This window comes from Aythya fuligula, chromosome 17 (genome assembly GCF_009819795.1).
Source record: "Aythya fuligula isolate bAytFul2 chromosome 17, bAytFul2.pri, whole genome shotgun sequence".
Classification (NCBI taxonomy): domain Eukaryota; kingdom Metazoa; phylum Chordata; class Aves; order Anseriformes; family Anatidae; genus Aythya; species Aythya fuligula.
Window position 1 is genome coordinate 14,287,650 of NC_045575.1, and position 16,043 is coordinate 14,303,692.

General features: G+C 37.5%; 1 protein-coding gene across 1 annotated transcript in view; it reads right to left on the reverse strand.

Moving 5' to 3' along the window:
* Positions 1 to 16,043, reverse strand: part of GLT1D1 (glycosyltransferase 1 domain containing 1) — a 67,767-nt gene that overhangs the window by 19,067 nt on the left and 32,657 nt on the right. The window contains exons 7-10 of the mRNA XM_032198955.1: positions 8,287 to 8,382; positions 7,173 to 7,222; positions 2,885 to 2,928; positions 1,308 to 1,428 (exon numbers count right to left, since the gene is read on the reverse strand). Of these exons, the coding sequence (XP_032054846.1) occupies positions 1,308 to 1,428; positions 2,885 to 2,928; positions 7,173 to 7,222; positions 8,287 to 8,382 (311 nt within the window). The remainder of the gene's footprint in view (positions 1 to 1,307; positions 1,429 to 2,884; positions 2,929 to 7,172; positions 7,223 to 8,286; positions 8,383 to 16,043) is intronic.

The following is a 16,043-nucleotide window of genomic DNA, read 5'->3' on the forward strand; positions in this document are numbered from 1 at the left end:
GCTTTTTATTATTATTAATCATCATTATTATTAATAATAATAAGTATAATATTATAATATATAATAATAAAATGATCATTAATAATCATTATTATTTTATTATAATAATATAATATAATATTATAATTATTATTATTAATAATAATAATAATAGCAGCCAACCAATTATTATTATTATTATTTATTTATTTATTTATTTATTTTCTTCTCTAACTCACTGACATTCTCAGGAAGTAAATCAGATTTATTTTTGGTCAACTGTTCTGTGAGTGCTCCTGAAGAGAACATGTAGCTGGCTGGAAGGAGGTGACAGGTACTTAACAGTTACTTCTCTGAGTCACTGACTTGGTTGTGTGTACTGTGTTAATACACTCCATTTAATCTCAGCTACTGCCACACTGATAAATTTGGAAATGTCACAATCTGTAGTAGTTTTTGTTTATATAGATAGCATTGTTGCTCTGAAGAAGCATCTGGTTTCACCTCTGTGATCTCTTCTCAGAAAGAAAATACAAATTTGCTATCTTACCATCACCTGATTTTCCTAATTCTCACCATGTTCACTTAGTTCTTACTTATGAACAACTTTAGGATGTGTGGATGAAAAGCATGCTGGAAATGAAATGTGTGATTACTCATTACAAACAGCAAAATGCAATTAATTAACACAAATTGTATAATACTTTCTGTGATCATCTGAGATCATGATTCAGCAGCCACAAAGAAAAAAGAAAGTAAAAAGCATCCAACCAAAGAACTTCCACTTTACATATATTTATTATGATCCTGGAATCCATTGATACTAAGCAGGGTCCTACTTTGACAAGTATGAAACCTGGTTATTAATTTTCAATACTGTTGGCACAAAAAATTAAATGAGCATGTCATTCATTCATTAATCATTTCATAATTAAATAACCAAATAAAGCTCTTAGATTGCTTTTTGAAAGGATGTAAAAATAAATGAAAGTCTATTCTAGCAACATTGTAGCGAAGTGGATGTTTTATCAAAAATAGTGACATCCTTAGTAAATCAGAATGATTCTCGTATCTCACATCTGTATTGTTAATTTAACAGGATTGATAAAATTACATTCAGTCCTTAAAAAAATTAGACAAACCATAAAAATCTGTCAGTTGAAGGGATAAAAATCTTAATTAATGACACTTGCAAAAAGAAATAGTTTAGTTTTGTCTTCACTAGCTTTGAAACATGGACATAAAATGTTGACACACATTTCCAGTGATAAAAGGCAATTTCAGATTCACTGTAACCTCACTGATAAACATTGCTAAGACGCAATTACCTCCAGGATTGCAGCAGACATCCCCTCTGAAATTGAGCTGTTCACCACAGCAAAGCACCTTTGCATAGCAGCATGAAGATCATCCTGTGGCATCTCCTGTAATAAATGTATTCCAGGTGCCCTAGAAATAAAATGCACACAATTAAGACACCTTCTAAGAACATACTCTCAGAATTCTTCCTAAAACCGAAAACAATGATGAAAGATGGTCAGAGAAGTTCAGGCATGGTTCTGATGTTAACAATTGCTTTCCCATGGGCAAACCACTTTGCCATGTTTTTGTTAGCTTTCTATAAATGCATATATTTCTATAAATTTATAACTGCAATTATAAACGGGTATATCTTGCTACCTACCACTTCACTGTCTGTTCTTCTGGAGTTTTAGAACCAATCACTTAACACCAGGCTCTGTTAACCACAATCAGTCAGTCTCACAGATGAAGGAGCTGAGTTTGATGGTGACTTTTGAGAAACATAGGGAAAGGGAGCACAACGGTCTGAATGGTCAGCTGCAGGAAATGTTGACTTTTCAGATGTTGGCTTTTTGGGATGGATCGAGGTTCTAAAACATATCATCTGCTTCTTCTTTTAGGAATAACACTTTTCTCTTCTGAATGTTTACATTCTTCCTGTTGTCATCTTCCCCAGTTTAAGCAAAGTCAATCAAATCAAGGGTGCAGAATGGAATAATAGGGTAATGAGGTGTTCAGTCTTAAATGAAGTGGGTGGGACCTTTAGAATTTTTTTTCAAAGAGCCAGCATCTCCTCCTGTTGATGAGTCCACTCCTGCCTCTTTATCCTTGACATGAGATCACAAAGCCAGATGGAAAAGCATTTGACCCTAACACTGGCCTCCTCCCCCCCATCAACTAGACTTTGTTAGAAATTGATGTTCTGATTGTGCAGTAACATCCAGCTTCTGCAGAGATAAATAACTATATTAGGGGAAGTATTAATGCATGATTACAGGAAACACGTTTCCAATAAATAACCTGATAAAAAAATTATCTGTCTGCAAAACAGATACTTTATGCGGATTTTAACTCAGGCATATAGCTGATATTATCAATCTGAGATAATATGTTTGTTCTGTTCTAGCCAGAAAATTCTAGGTTTTGTAGTCAAAAAAAGAAATATCTCTGTTCTCTAAAATTTATACCTTCCAGTCAGGAAACTCATAAAGGAGGGACAGAAAAAAGCTACACATAGTTATCTTGTCTACGTACTCATTCACCCACCAACAGGATGCAACATCTTGCTGAAGTCAAGATGAAAGAAACAATGAAAATACATAAAAAAGTAATAAATATGAATCATACCTGATCCTAAGTCAGATGTGACTTAACATAAAACGTGAAGAGATCTACTGGCTAATCTAAAATTTAAAGTATGTAGAATAGCTGGTCTGAGAATATCACATGCCAAATAATCCAAATACATTTGTTAGTCATACAGAGAGTTTGAATGTATGACCATTTATATATAAAAAAAAGCATTTATGCACATGATCTTAAAAAGCTACCCGGCCAGCTGCTTTCATTTGGAGCAGATAAAAGGCTTAACATTAATTCTTACCTCTTAACTTTTTCTTTAACTTCATTTGTAAAAAGTGGATCAACCTAGAAAGGAATATACACACAGGTAAAGGGCAGTACTGCAGCACTACATTTGAAATACCAAGAAAAGAAAAATAATTTTTAGTACATTTTTTAATAAAATGTATGAGTGTGCTGAGCTTCAAAATCATAACAAAGATCAGTAACTTGGTGGAGTTACACTTGACTCTTCAGACAAATGCTCTTGTGAAGACTGACTCTTAGAATACCCAGCTATGGGTGTGAGTGCACAGCACAGCAGAGAGAATTGACTACCCCAGTCTCAGTTTCAGTGACTAACCTGATGCAGTGGAGCTGCTGTCAAAAGGGGAGGTTCTGTTTCTTCTCCCCTGACATCCCCCTCTGGCTGCAGGTTCTAATTAGAGGTAGATCTATTTAACATGAATGACTGCTTTCAGAAGACTTTGCAAAGGCTAACGTGATTCAAATGATGGATTTGACAACTTACTGCCTATGTGAGGAGCACTGCACTGATGTGCCAAGCAATTGTCCCTTTATGTATGAGGTTACCAGTGTGAGGAAGGGAAGGAACTTTTCAGACTTTAGTTAACACAGAAAGCAATCTGCATGTAAATGGTGACAGGCAAATAGATGTTACACACTGGCAGAAACATTTGCTTGAAAACTAATAAACACAAAATTTTAAAACATAACATAACATTGAAGACATACTAGAGTAATTAAAATGTTTTCTAAGATGGGCAATTAACTCCAACAGTTTTATTTACAAAGCTTAACTATGACTGCTACTTTCATTTAACACATTTAAAAGAAATAAACAGAACTTGGAAATCCTTAACTAGACATGAAGAACAGAAGTAGACTGCTTTTTATTAAGACAGACTGGCTATATTGGATCAATTTATGATAGCTTACACAGCATACAGCAGTTGTAAGTCCTGGGAACAATATGGCTCATTTTCATAATCATGTTAATATTTTTTTTTTCATTTTTGTTTTGTTTTGCTTTTACACGCTAAAAGACAGAAAGCCCTAACAAAGCATTTTAGAAAACCCTCTTGGAAAAAAACTCAGAATTGATTTTATGATGGTGTACATTGAACACAAGAATAATTATTTAATGAAAGCAGGGCTTCATAAATCAAAAGATACAAGCAAGTCAGCACTGTACTAAGGAATGAATTCCTACTGCATGCAAAAAAAAAAAAAAAAAAAAAAAAAAAAAAGACTCGTGTAACTGTTTAGAAATGTATTTTTGGTAACAGCTGGGGAGAAAATGAGGTACCCTTTACTGAAGCACTTCCTAATCCGGGTGACAGTATGCTACAGACCTGTACACTAAGCCAGCATTGTCAAGTCACAGGTTCCTTGGATACTTTATATTGAACTTTGTGGCTGCTATTTCTGTATAAACATCTTTTCAGCTTTCTCCCTAAAGTACTATTTTGAGTTCCTCTCATGAGGAACTATACCCAGTTTCCTTTAAAATCAATGGAGTACTTGGAAGTGATTTAACATGCAGTGGGATATGGTCTTTTGCTCTTCTACCTTTAGAAGGCTAAGAAAAACTACAGCTTGTGACTCATAAAATTTGTAAGATATTAATTCCTATCCTATCTACTTCTCTGGAAGCCAAGAAATTGCCATCTGTCTCAGGAACAGAACAATCCTTTAAGCAGCATTCTTCTATTGGTAGATATTCCAAGAAGTCTGGCCTGAATATAATTCAGTTAAAATATTACTTTCAGGATGGGTGTAGCAATGACTTAGAGAAGTGATCCCCCGAGCTACATTTAGGAACTTGAGGGGGCACAGTTATCTAACCACAGCCTCAATATAGCAGAAAATTGAATACAACATAAGCTGTTCAGTAAGTTGGAAATACATTTAAAAAATGTGAATGTTTCCAAAGCCAACTGACTGTGGCAGGATGCCTAGGAACTCAGCAGTCTCAGAAAAAGCTACTGAAAAGGCAAGATTATTACTTCAGCCCCAAATGTCTCCATAGTTCTTCTATACATAGATGAGTGTTTGTTGTCATACTTTATTTTGTTACCTTTCAACATACCAGGCAAATATGATCAACAGTTACCTATCATCCTCTGTTAAAAAATCCGCCATCCATTTTTAACATAGGAAGAGCCTTCAGAGAGCTGCACATTTGATCAACTAACAAGACCAGATATCCTTTAAAGAAAGATCTGTGCTGCTGACTGGCAAAAAAATATCTGAGATGTTTGACAGTGCTGAAAGTCACCAAATGCTGTCTAAAGATGAAGGTGCCTGTTAAGAACAGGGCCTACCATGACCAAAATCTTTCAGAACTTCTATACGCTATACTACATTGCTGTAATATGAAAATGAACTCAGAGTGAAGCAATGGCCCAGAAACATCTTCATTGTGATGTTGGGGCTGTTGTGGCCCTATAGACATCGTAGAAAAATAAAACAAAACAAAACAAAACAAAACAAAACAAACAAACAAAAAAAAACAGGTCTTAGTACACTTAAAGTTTTGTCAGATTATCACCCAGAGTACTAAAGAGTCAAAAGCTACATCTGCAAGCATATTCAGTATAGATAGGAAGAATTTGCTCAGTTGCTCTGGTTTGTGAGGCTTCAGCAGTATTGCTGTGAAAGAAATCAGCTTTATTCACAGCTGCAGGTAAACCCACATTACAATTTTTATCTGATCAATGTTGAGTAGGCTCAGCAAGACTGAGCTTCCCATAGAACTAAATAACATAATTATTGTATGCAATGCAACATAATCTGCCTGCAGCAAATGCACTAGAAATTTAAAATCCTAGCTAAAACACTAAATTCAGCCATTCAACATTATCTTTTCCATACACTAAAAGGTTAAGGAAATTAAATGTCTTCAGACCTAACCTGTAGCTCTACTACTTCAATTCAGGACAACTAACAACTAGCCAAAAATATAGTTTTAATTCAGCTGAAACAATTTGGCAGCTAGCATCTAAATTAACTTACTTTCATCCTTTAGTGATATTACAACACTATGGGAGAAATATCTTTAAATATTTTACAGATGTTAGTCATTGATTCCTTTGCACTGCCACAGGTTTGACTCCTATGCACTGCCTCAGGTTTATTTCTGGTAACTTACTATGAGAAAGCAAAACAAATTTAAAAAGATGACCAAAATGTCTAAAATCCTCACTGGAGGCAGGAAGCACATCTTTTAATTCTAAAGCACAGCTTCATTACACCTGCTCTAGTTTTACCTTCCATACAAGTTCACTTTCAAACCATTTTGTGTATTAGTATAAAAAAAATGCAGCTAAAATAAAAATGTAAAAATAGGTTTAAAAATAAAATATTGTCTATATATTTGCAAAGAACAAAACAGAATGAGAAAACAGAAACATATTTGCCCATTCAGATTTTATGTCTCATAAAATTGACTTCCTGCAAAGTTTTCATTCTCCTGTAAAGAGAAAGCAGAGATAAGACTGATAGAGAGACCCAAACACATTACCCAAAGAAAACAATGAAGCTTTAGTACTGTTTTAGTGTAAGTAAGAATTTGTTTCATATGACACAGCTGCCTAGTCATACCCTTTCCACTGGTTAGATAAAGGCTATGGGTTGCCTTTTCTAGACTCTGGCTAATTAGCTCTTGGCTAACACGGTGCATGCTTCCCTCTTCAGTGAGGTTCAGTCTTGCCACTTCCTCAGAAATCATAATACTTGATTTGAAAATCATGGGGCTGGAGGAAAGAGGTTCCAAGAGCTTCTCTTGCTTGTGAAAAGAGAGGCAATTAGAAATAATAACTTTCAAATGCATCAAACATGGTCTTTAAAAACAAAAACAAAAACAAAACAAAACAAAACAAAAACAGTATGTGTAAAACAGATTTTCAGTTGCTATAAACTATTGATAACAGTTTGCATTAAGAAAAAAATAAGTGACTAGAATTGGACTAACTCAGTGCATATCCTCTTAGAAAACTCTCCTAGCTGCTTTCACTTTTGCGACAAAAAGTGGAGCACATGCTGAGTGAGTTGGACTTGTAGCTGCTAGCAGAACTCTGAACTTTGGAAGTCAGAGCACTGGAAACACTTCCACTTCCACAGTTCAGACCTGTTGTGAAAAGCCTTTACAACTGCTAGATTTGCACCTTCTTATCTCTATGAAAGTCAGAAGTCCTCTGACATAGGTTCAGTTTGGAAAGAATTATTGCGGTATCTCACATGAGCAAGAGGAAGTATTTAGAAATGAACATGCGAATAAAATAGTACTAGTAATTCTAACAACTTACTGCAGGTCCAATTATGCCCAGATGGACACTGGGATCCTTTCTGTGCCAATCTAAAACAGAAGAACGTCTTTTTATTAATCAAAATTACTAATTTTAAATATTATTTTAAAGCACAAGAAATACTCTTCCTTCTCTAAAATCAATGTAAATAGCTTCATGTATAAAGTAGAACTAGGCAAATATTGTATTACTACCTAAAGGACAGATTTCATGCTCTGCTCTCAGATTACTCCTCAGAATTCAAATGATTAGTATATCTAAAATTTAATATTCAGCATTTCTGCTTCATGAAATCTCTTATGATTCAAGGGTTATTTAACTAAGCTCAGATATTAATTTTGAATCATCTCACGAAAACAATGCTCTATTGTGACCCTATAGTGACCCTAGCCACTAAGACAAAATGATTTGAAATTTTCCTCTTATGTAAAGGCATATTTGGAAGCAACTGCAACCACTGTAATTAATAGTCAGTTATAATGTACACAGAGAAATCTGCCATTCTTCCACGACCAGAATAGAACCCCATCACAAAACCAATACTTGACATTAATAAACTACTTTTGTTACTGAACATCACAAGGCAGTGAAGGCTCATAAAAGTAAACAGAACAGCTGAGGCTAAATTCCCAGCTTGGAATACCCAAACCTTTTACAGATACAAGCTGAGAACCTAGCAAACCATTCACTTATGTGACTATAAGAAAACTTCATAATGATGGGTGGTAAAATTTGCTTCTAACTTTAGTGGTATTACTTAGCACACATGCCAATCAGTCTAACAGCCACAGGACAGTAAGATAAAAAAAGTTATTTTGAAGTAGGTGAATCCTTCTTTTGTCTTCCATTAATATTGTATGTATCAGAAAAACAGTTTTACCAACAAGTAAAGGCATCAAATAGTGCTTTGATTTTAATGCTGTTATTCCCAGCAGGCTGAAAAAGATGCAGTACAGAAATAATGCATTGAACAGATCAATGGTTACATGTGCATTTTAAAAATATAAATATATTATGAAGTTTTCTGCAATGAATAAGACAGCTTATGCCAAACTTGTAAACACAAAAAGAATTTTTTCTACATCCAGGAACAAAACAAATACCAAATACCTACCTGAAAATACATCTACTAAATACAGAGGGTCTTTGACTCTCCGAAGTCCACATATCAAAAGAAACACGTGTAAATTGTCTCTATCTGTAGGAATGTCTGTAACAAAACATTTTAAAAATCTGAATGCAGATAAAAAAGTTAAATCACTCTAAATCGTTTCATGAATAAGCACATACAATGGTAACAGCAGTATCAGGGTGGATTCTGAAAACTTCTCATTATGGTTCCCTCTGTTTCTTGCTCTCACACTAATCCTCAGATCAACTCACTGGAGAACTTAATCATGCATATCATTCTACAGTGCATATGAGTTCATTTCAAGAGGCAGTGAATGTGCAGGATTTGGAGAAATAAATTGGTAGTCAGTATTCTTCAACACCCGAAATCAGCTTTGACTGACTGGGCAACTATACAAATCAGTGTGTTTCTCAGTTCTTCTACCCATAAGAATAAATATGCATTCAAAATATGCATTCATATAATAATTCAACACCTGTTTCAAGGATATTGTGAGGCTTGGTCAGATACACGTTGTTATAAAAGATCAGCTAAATGTCTAATAGTTATCTATCCCTAACATGCCAACACTACTACAGAATATTTAACCAGAAGTTAAATTATTCCAAAGCATTTATTTTAATGCTATTGTAAAGAAATGCAAATAAAAAAATATATAGGAATATTTTTTAATATAATAAATTTATTTTGGAAAAAATCTCAACATGTTCATTTTTAACATCGAAAATCCCTCTTGCAAATATACCACAATAACCCACAAAAAACATTTTGCAGGCTATCTTAAAAAAGGAAGGTCAGATGTATGTTTTTGCATTTGCCATTGGCTATATAACAGCACAATTAATTCAGAACATACTTCTAAAGAAGGGTCACTTAGTGATGAATTTTGGTAAAATGTGTTTATAATAAAATAATTCAGATGTGCTGAATGAACACACTCATAACAACATAATTTAATAAACTCTAGAGAGGGTGCAATGTTCTCTGATTTATTGTACAGAGCAGATTAGCTTGCTGTCCTTCAGTGCATGTTTTTATTGAGCTCATGGCAAGGATAGATAACATTATCTAACACTAGTCAGCTGAACAGTGGAGGACTTGTTAGTGTTAGGTCAGAGATTGGACTCAGTGATCTTGGAGGTCTCTTCCAACCTAGATGATTCTGTGATTCTGTAACAAGGAGCATCAAACTGTAGCTCTTCAGGGTGTCTGTGGGACATTAATGCATTGGCCACACACTGGGACTATGTCACATAGCTACCAGGAGGGCTCTGCTGCATGGTCAGATTTTCTCTCGATGGAATGTGTGATTAACAGAGGAAGGCAGCAGAATGGTTGTGGTGGCTCTGCCATCCCCTGCTGCTGAACACTGCAGAGCTCCCTTCTCTGAGGCTTCCTCTTCCCTTTCGCTTCCACTCTCCACCAGCCGCAGCAGCACCTCAGCTGCTATACGGCATGACTGAATTGCTGCAGTTTGGAATCTGAGATCACCCAAACTTGGTACCAACTTACATTTCTTTACCGTGTTGTATTACTTAACTGCAGGGTCTGCTCCAGGCCCTGGAAAAAACAGGAATGTCTCTTCTTGTGTCAAGGGACTGGCTTAATATGAGCTTTGCAACAAACCTCTCTATGGCAGGGGGTAAAAGCCAGAAGAGTGGTGCATACTAAGCTGCTATTACTTTTAAAATTAAAATCCAGTTCAGGGACTTTTAAATGGTCCCTGTCACAGGGTTCATTATTAAGTCAGTTCCATTTAACTTAAACAGCTTGAGCTGTCAAGAGTGGCTGAAGCAGACACGGTAAGTAATATTTTACTGGTTATTGGACCAAGAAATAATTTGTAATTTATAATACAGAAACATTTGGATTGAAAAAGCCATTCTTCTGGTGCAATGGTCCATTAATTCTATTTGTTTTTAATACATGCAGCAGTGGTCTCAATTCATGACAAACTGAAACAAATTACTATAACATGTCGACAAAATTGAGATTGCATTTTAACTATCCATATGGCACAAATATTCATTTTACATTATGAACTCCCACCTATTGATGTTCAGCTCTGGCTATTTTGGAACAAGCTTAAAGTTACCACTGAAGGCTCAGTGAGACAGTAGTGAGAAATCAGGTCTCCCTGTTCTCACGTAGAGATTACAAAATTATTGCACTCTTGATCTGACAGCATACTAATCAACATTAACCATGCTTAAAATAACTGCTTCTTCTCTCTTAATATCTTTTTGTTTCTATCTTAAAGCTTTCAGTCTTTTCATTTTATTAGACAAGGGTTTAAAGTGTTCTAACAATGAAAAGCCCTAACAGAGCAACTCTATGCAGTCCTGATTATCATTCTGATCCCCATACAAAAAAACTTAAACCAAAACAGAAATGGGAAAAAGGCCCTACAGACTGTAATTACACTTTGAAATTTGGATTTTTCCATTCAGATCCATGGCCTTTAAAGGTATTTCTCCTAAGAATCTCATGACTAACAGTTTAATTACTTCACTAGTGAAACTACCTAAAAAAATGTTCATTAAAGAAAATAGTCCACTTATTTGATTTATTATTTTGAATAGACATTCACAAGCCTGAATTAAAACTGGCAGATTGCCCCCTTCATGAAACTGTAGAAAGCACTACTTCTCTATTATGGAATGTTTCTCACTTTTCTCTCAGATAGAAGATATTGGGCACACTGCACTAGAGATTGGATTCTGCACGGCATTTCTAAAAGCTGTCAAAGAAGGGCTATTCAGGAAAGGATTTGCCTCTGCCACTCAATTTAGTGAAGTGAGAGTCAGTTGCAGTTTTACTTTATTGTATGCTGTAGATCATAGTTATCACCTAATTCATTTTTACAGGCAGACTCTCACCAATTCAATCCACTTAGAAACATATAAAGACATTCCTGACAAGACTGCATTACCAGCACATCACAGGCCCTGCTCAGTGTTGGGAGTTTACTCACTCTGTCTACTTAAGAACAAAGTTAAGAAGCACCTGTGTATTTATTAGTTTTCTACTCATTCACTTAAAATAGTTAGATTTACACATCATGATGACGCCTGCATAGTTGTGTTTTTTTTTTTTTTTTCTGACCTGTTGCTCTCTCAAGCCTTGTCAGCACCCCTACTGTGAGAAAAAAAATACAACCTTTTGTACTAGAAAGCAATAATTTTAGTATGTCTTCTCCTCACAAGAACACTAACAAGGGGGACATCTTAACAGAATAACTGCAATAGCTGCCTTTAACAGCTATAGCCAACAGCTGGGTGAAAACGTATTTGAAAGAAGACATTTTTGATTTTTCCTGGAGCATAAACAGAGTTTCAGTATCTGAGTTTTTGCTATCATTCTGTCTTCCCCAGATAGGCTACTTAATCAGTTGTAAAATACAACAGCCCCATGTGATTCATTTCTGAAATGGAAATACACCACTATGTCACAATCAACTGACTTGCTGTTTTGATACATTCAGTGTGTGGCTGTATTGTTTGAATAACATGCAACACCCAAATAACAAAGAAATGCTTGTGTCTCTTTTTCCCGGCTTCTGTTAGTGTTACGAAAAGATTTGAAACAGCACAATGTGCTTCATTACCTCCTAGCTCACGCATCCTTCTGTTTGCTTTGCAAAGCAAATATAAAATGGAAAGATTTGTCCATACTCACTGGCAAGAAAAAAAAAAAAAGAAAAAAAAAGAAAAAAAAAACCTGCATTTTCTGAAGTATGCAGCCATACTTCAAAATCACTGTACATTAAATACAAGTCTTGCCACTGTAATCAACATCTTCTTCACTGTCAAAAATAATTGTTTAATATCAGTAAGAGATGCTCCTTTAAATGTGCTTTGTTAGTATTCATCTATGGCTGTAGTCTGACTTGTTAAGTTGTCCTTATCTATAAAAAACAGCTGTACGTTGGCCATGGCCAGTCTTGATCGTGCTTAGCAGGTTACTTGTTTAGCAAGATGTGAAAGGTCAAAACAACAAGAGTGATTGATAGGATTATGGAAACTCATTCCTTTCGTCAGCTTGACAGTATGCTGAGCTGATATACCACACAGAACTATAGGGATTGTGACAAATGAACTGCAGGTAAACTGAAATGAATCAGCCACAGTGGCAGATTAAGACTGACATGGAACTCCCACAGTCATGCAACTCCTTTTTTATGATACAGCAGAGTGGGTATGATGCTGCTCAAATCTGAAACACAACAATGCAGCGTTGGAACGTGTAATTTCAGAGTGGAATTGCATGATCAAAACAGTACCTTGTTTTGATCTGTGTGCTCGGGTAGCTGTTGCTGATATTGGAACCTGGCACAAAATGCATAATCTAATAGATGAAATGTGATTAATAATCAGGACTTGTGTCCTCCTGATGGCTGTGATTCTGAGTCATAGTGTGCCCTAGAGAAAGTTTCTCAAATCTAGACTTACCCATCTGGATTTACCCATTCATCTGCAAGCAGATTGAATCCTTGACACAAAGCAATGTACAGGGTTTAATTTTTAGTAAACTGTTTGGAGGTCTTTAGTTACAAGACAGAATGAGAGAACGGACTATATTAAAAGCATACAGAGAAAAACATCTTCATAATACAACACTTTCCTGCTGAAGCATGCTGAAGTTTGTTATTTAAGATTTCATTGGCTCTTGGTTTGTTTTTTATCTGAAATTGTGTAACTGTCACATCCACTATTTTTAGGAAAAACAATAATTTTACTATTATGATACTCTATGACAGTTTACACTTGGGCCCTTTAAAAAATCTATACTTAAATGCCAGGATAGCATAACGTGAACACAGGCAAATGGCATGAAAATCAGAATAATTTCTGAAGCATTAATAAGGACATCATTTTTCTGAGAAAGTCAAGAATAAGTAGAGATGTCATCCAAATAGATTTTGAAAGAGTAGATTCATTTAACTCCATGTCTCTAGGTACTATCAGGCAAAAAATGTAGTAATCATAGATGTACGGTTTAAAAAAAAAACTGCAAATCTTTAATCTTACTGAAAAGCTGCAGGCCTCAAAGTGAGTGAGTAATATCAAGCATTAGCTTGCTAAGAGTTACAGACGCAATTTAAGAACATTGTATCTTAAGTGACCTATTTTAGAATCATACAATCTCCTGAGCTGGAAAGGACACATGAGGATCATTAAGTCCAGCTCCTGACTCCACACAATGCAACCTAGGAGTTTCTTACCACATGCTCAAATGTAGAAAATAAGTGTTTTTCTTATTTAAAAGTATTTTTTGTACTTTTGTAGGGTGTTTTCAAAACATATGTTGGGTAGATGAGCTTTCTCAGTTCATTAGTATAGTCTTTGTTAACAATCTCCTTCACATGATGTCTGTGTTTATTAGGGTTTACAGCTTCACCCACATTCCACTGAGATCAAAAGGAGCCTTTCATCAAGGTATGAAGACTCTGTGATTTAAAATAGCTATATCGCATCCTTGAGCTAAGTTGTTAAAGAAGATCAGTGTCAGTTTTTGCATTTTCTTAGACTGTCTTGTCATTTCCTGTCATTCAGTTTTCAGTAAAAGCCAAAACTTTCATTGCCTCTCCAAAGTCTACAGACAAGCACCTTAAATTGCTAACAAAACTGATATAGATTCCTAGATTATAAGGTCAGAGAAAACCATTTTGAATATGTGGTCTGACCTCCAAAGCGACACAGGCTGTAGTACTTTCACAGAATCACAGAATCACAGAATTTCTAGGTTGGAAGAGACCTCAAGATCATCGAGTCCAACCTCTGACCTAACGCTAACAGTCCCCACTAAACCATATCCCTAAGCTCTACATCTAAATGTCTTTTAAAGACTTCCAGGGATGGTGACTCCACCACTTCCCTGGGCAGCATGTTCCGATGTCTAACAACCCTTTCGGTAAAGAAGTTCTTCCTAAGATCCAACCCAAAACTTCCCTGGTGCAACTTAAGCCCATTCCCCCTCGTCCTGTCACCAGGCACGTGGGAGAACAGACCAACGCCCACCTCATTACAGCCTCCTTTAAGGTACCTGTAGAGAGCAATAAGGTCACCCCTGAGCCTCCTTTTCTTCATACTGAACAAGCCCAGCTCCCTCAGCCGCTCTTCGTAGGACTTGTTCTCCAGGCCCCTCACCAGCTTCATCGCCCTTCTCTGGACTCGCTCGAGCACCTTGATGTCCTTCTTGTAGCGAGGGGCCCAAAACTGAACACAGTACTCGAGGTGCGGCCTCACCAGAGCTGAGTACAGGGGGACGATCACCTCCCTAGCCCTGCTGGTCACACTGTTCCTGATACAAGCCAGGATGCCGTTGGCCTTCTTGACCACCTGAGCACACTGCTGGCTCATATTCAGCTGACTATCCACCAATACTCCCAGGTCCTTCTCTGCCTGGCAGCTTTCCAACCACTCATCTCCCAGCCTGTAGCTCTGCTTGGGGTTGTTGCACCCCAGGTGCAAGACCCGGCACTTGGTGTTGTTGAACTTCATGCAGTTGACCTCAGCCCATCGGTGCAGCCTTTCCAGATCCTCCTGCAGAGCTTTCCTACCCTCAAGCAGATCGACACACACACCTAACTTGGTGTCATCTGCAAACTTACTGAGGGTGCACTCGATGCCCTCGTCCAGATCATCGATGAAGATATTAAAGAGGACCGGCCCCAGTACCGAGCCCTGGGGGACACCACTAGTGACTGGCCTCCGACTGGATTTGACTCCATTCACCACGACTCTTTGGGCCCGGCTATCCAGCCAGTTTCTAACCCAACGAAGCATGCGCCAGTACAAGCCAAGAGCAGCCAGTTTCTTGAGGAGAATGCTGTGGGAAACGGTGTCAAAAGCCTTGCTGAAGTCAAGGTAGACCACAGCCACAGCCTTTCCCTCATCCACTCAGTGTGTCACTTTGTCATAGAAGGAGATCAGGTTCGTCAGGCAGGACCTGCCTTTCATAAACCCATGCTGACGGGGTCTGATCGCCTGGTGGCCCTGCAAGTGCTGCGTGATGACTCTCAGGAGGATCTGCTCCATGAGTTTCCCTGGCACTGAGGTCAAACTGACAGGCCTGCAGTTCCCCGGGTCTGCCCTCCGGCCCTTCTTGTAGATGGGCGTCACACTTGCGAGCCGCCAGTCAACTGGGACCTCCCCCGATAGGCAGGACTGCTGATAAATGATGGACAGTGGCTTGGCCAGCTCCTCTGCCAGTTTTCTCAGTACCATTGGGTGGATGCCATCCGGCCCCATCGACTTGTGCACATCCAAGTGCCATAGCAGGTCACCAACCATTTCCTCCTGGATAGTGAGGGTCATATTCTGCTCCCCATCCCCTTCCACCAGCTCAGGGTACTGGGTATCCAGAGAACAACCGGTATTGCCGCTAAAGACTGAGGCGAAGAAGGCATTAAGCACCTCCACCTTTTCCTCATCTCTTGTAAATAAGTTTCCCCCCGCATCCAGTAAAGGATGGAGATTCTCCTTAGTCCTCCTTTTTGTGTTGACGTATTTATAAAAACATTTTTGTTATCTTTAACGGCAGTAGTCAGATTGAGCTCCAGATGAGCTTTGGCCTTTCTAATTTTGTCCCTGCACAGCCTCGCTACATCCTTATAGTCCTCCCTAGTGGCCTGCCCACTTTTCCAAAGATTATAAACCCTCTTTTTCCTGCTAAGCTCAAGCCACAATTCTCTGTTCAGCCAGGCTGGTCTTCTTCCCCGCCAGCTCGTCTTTGGG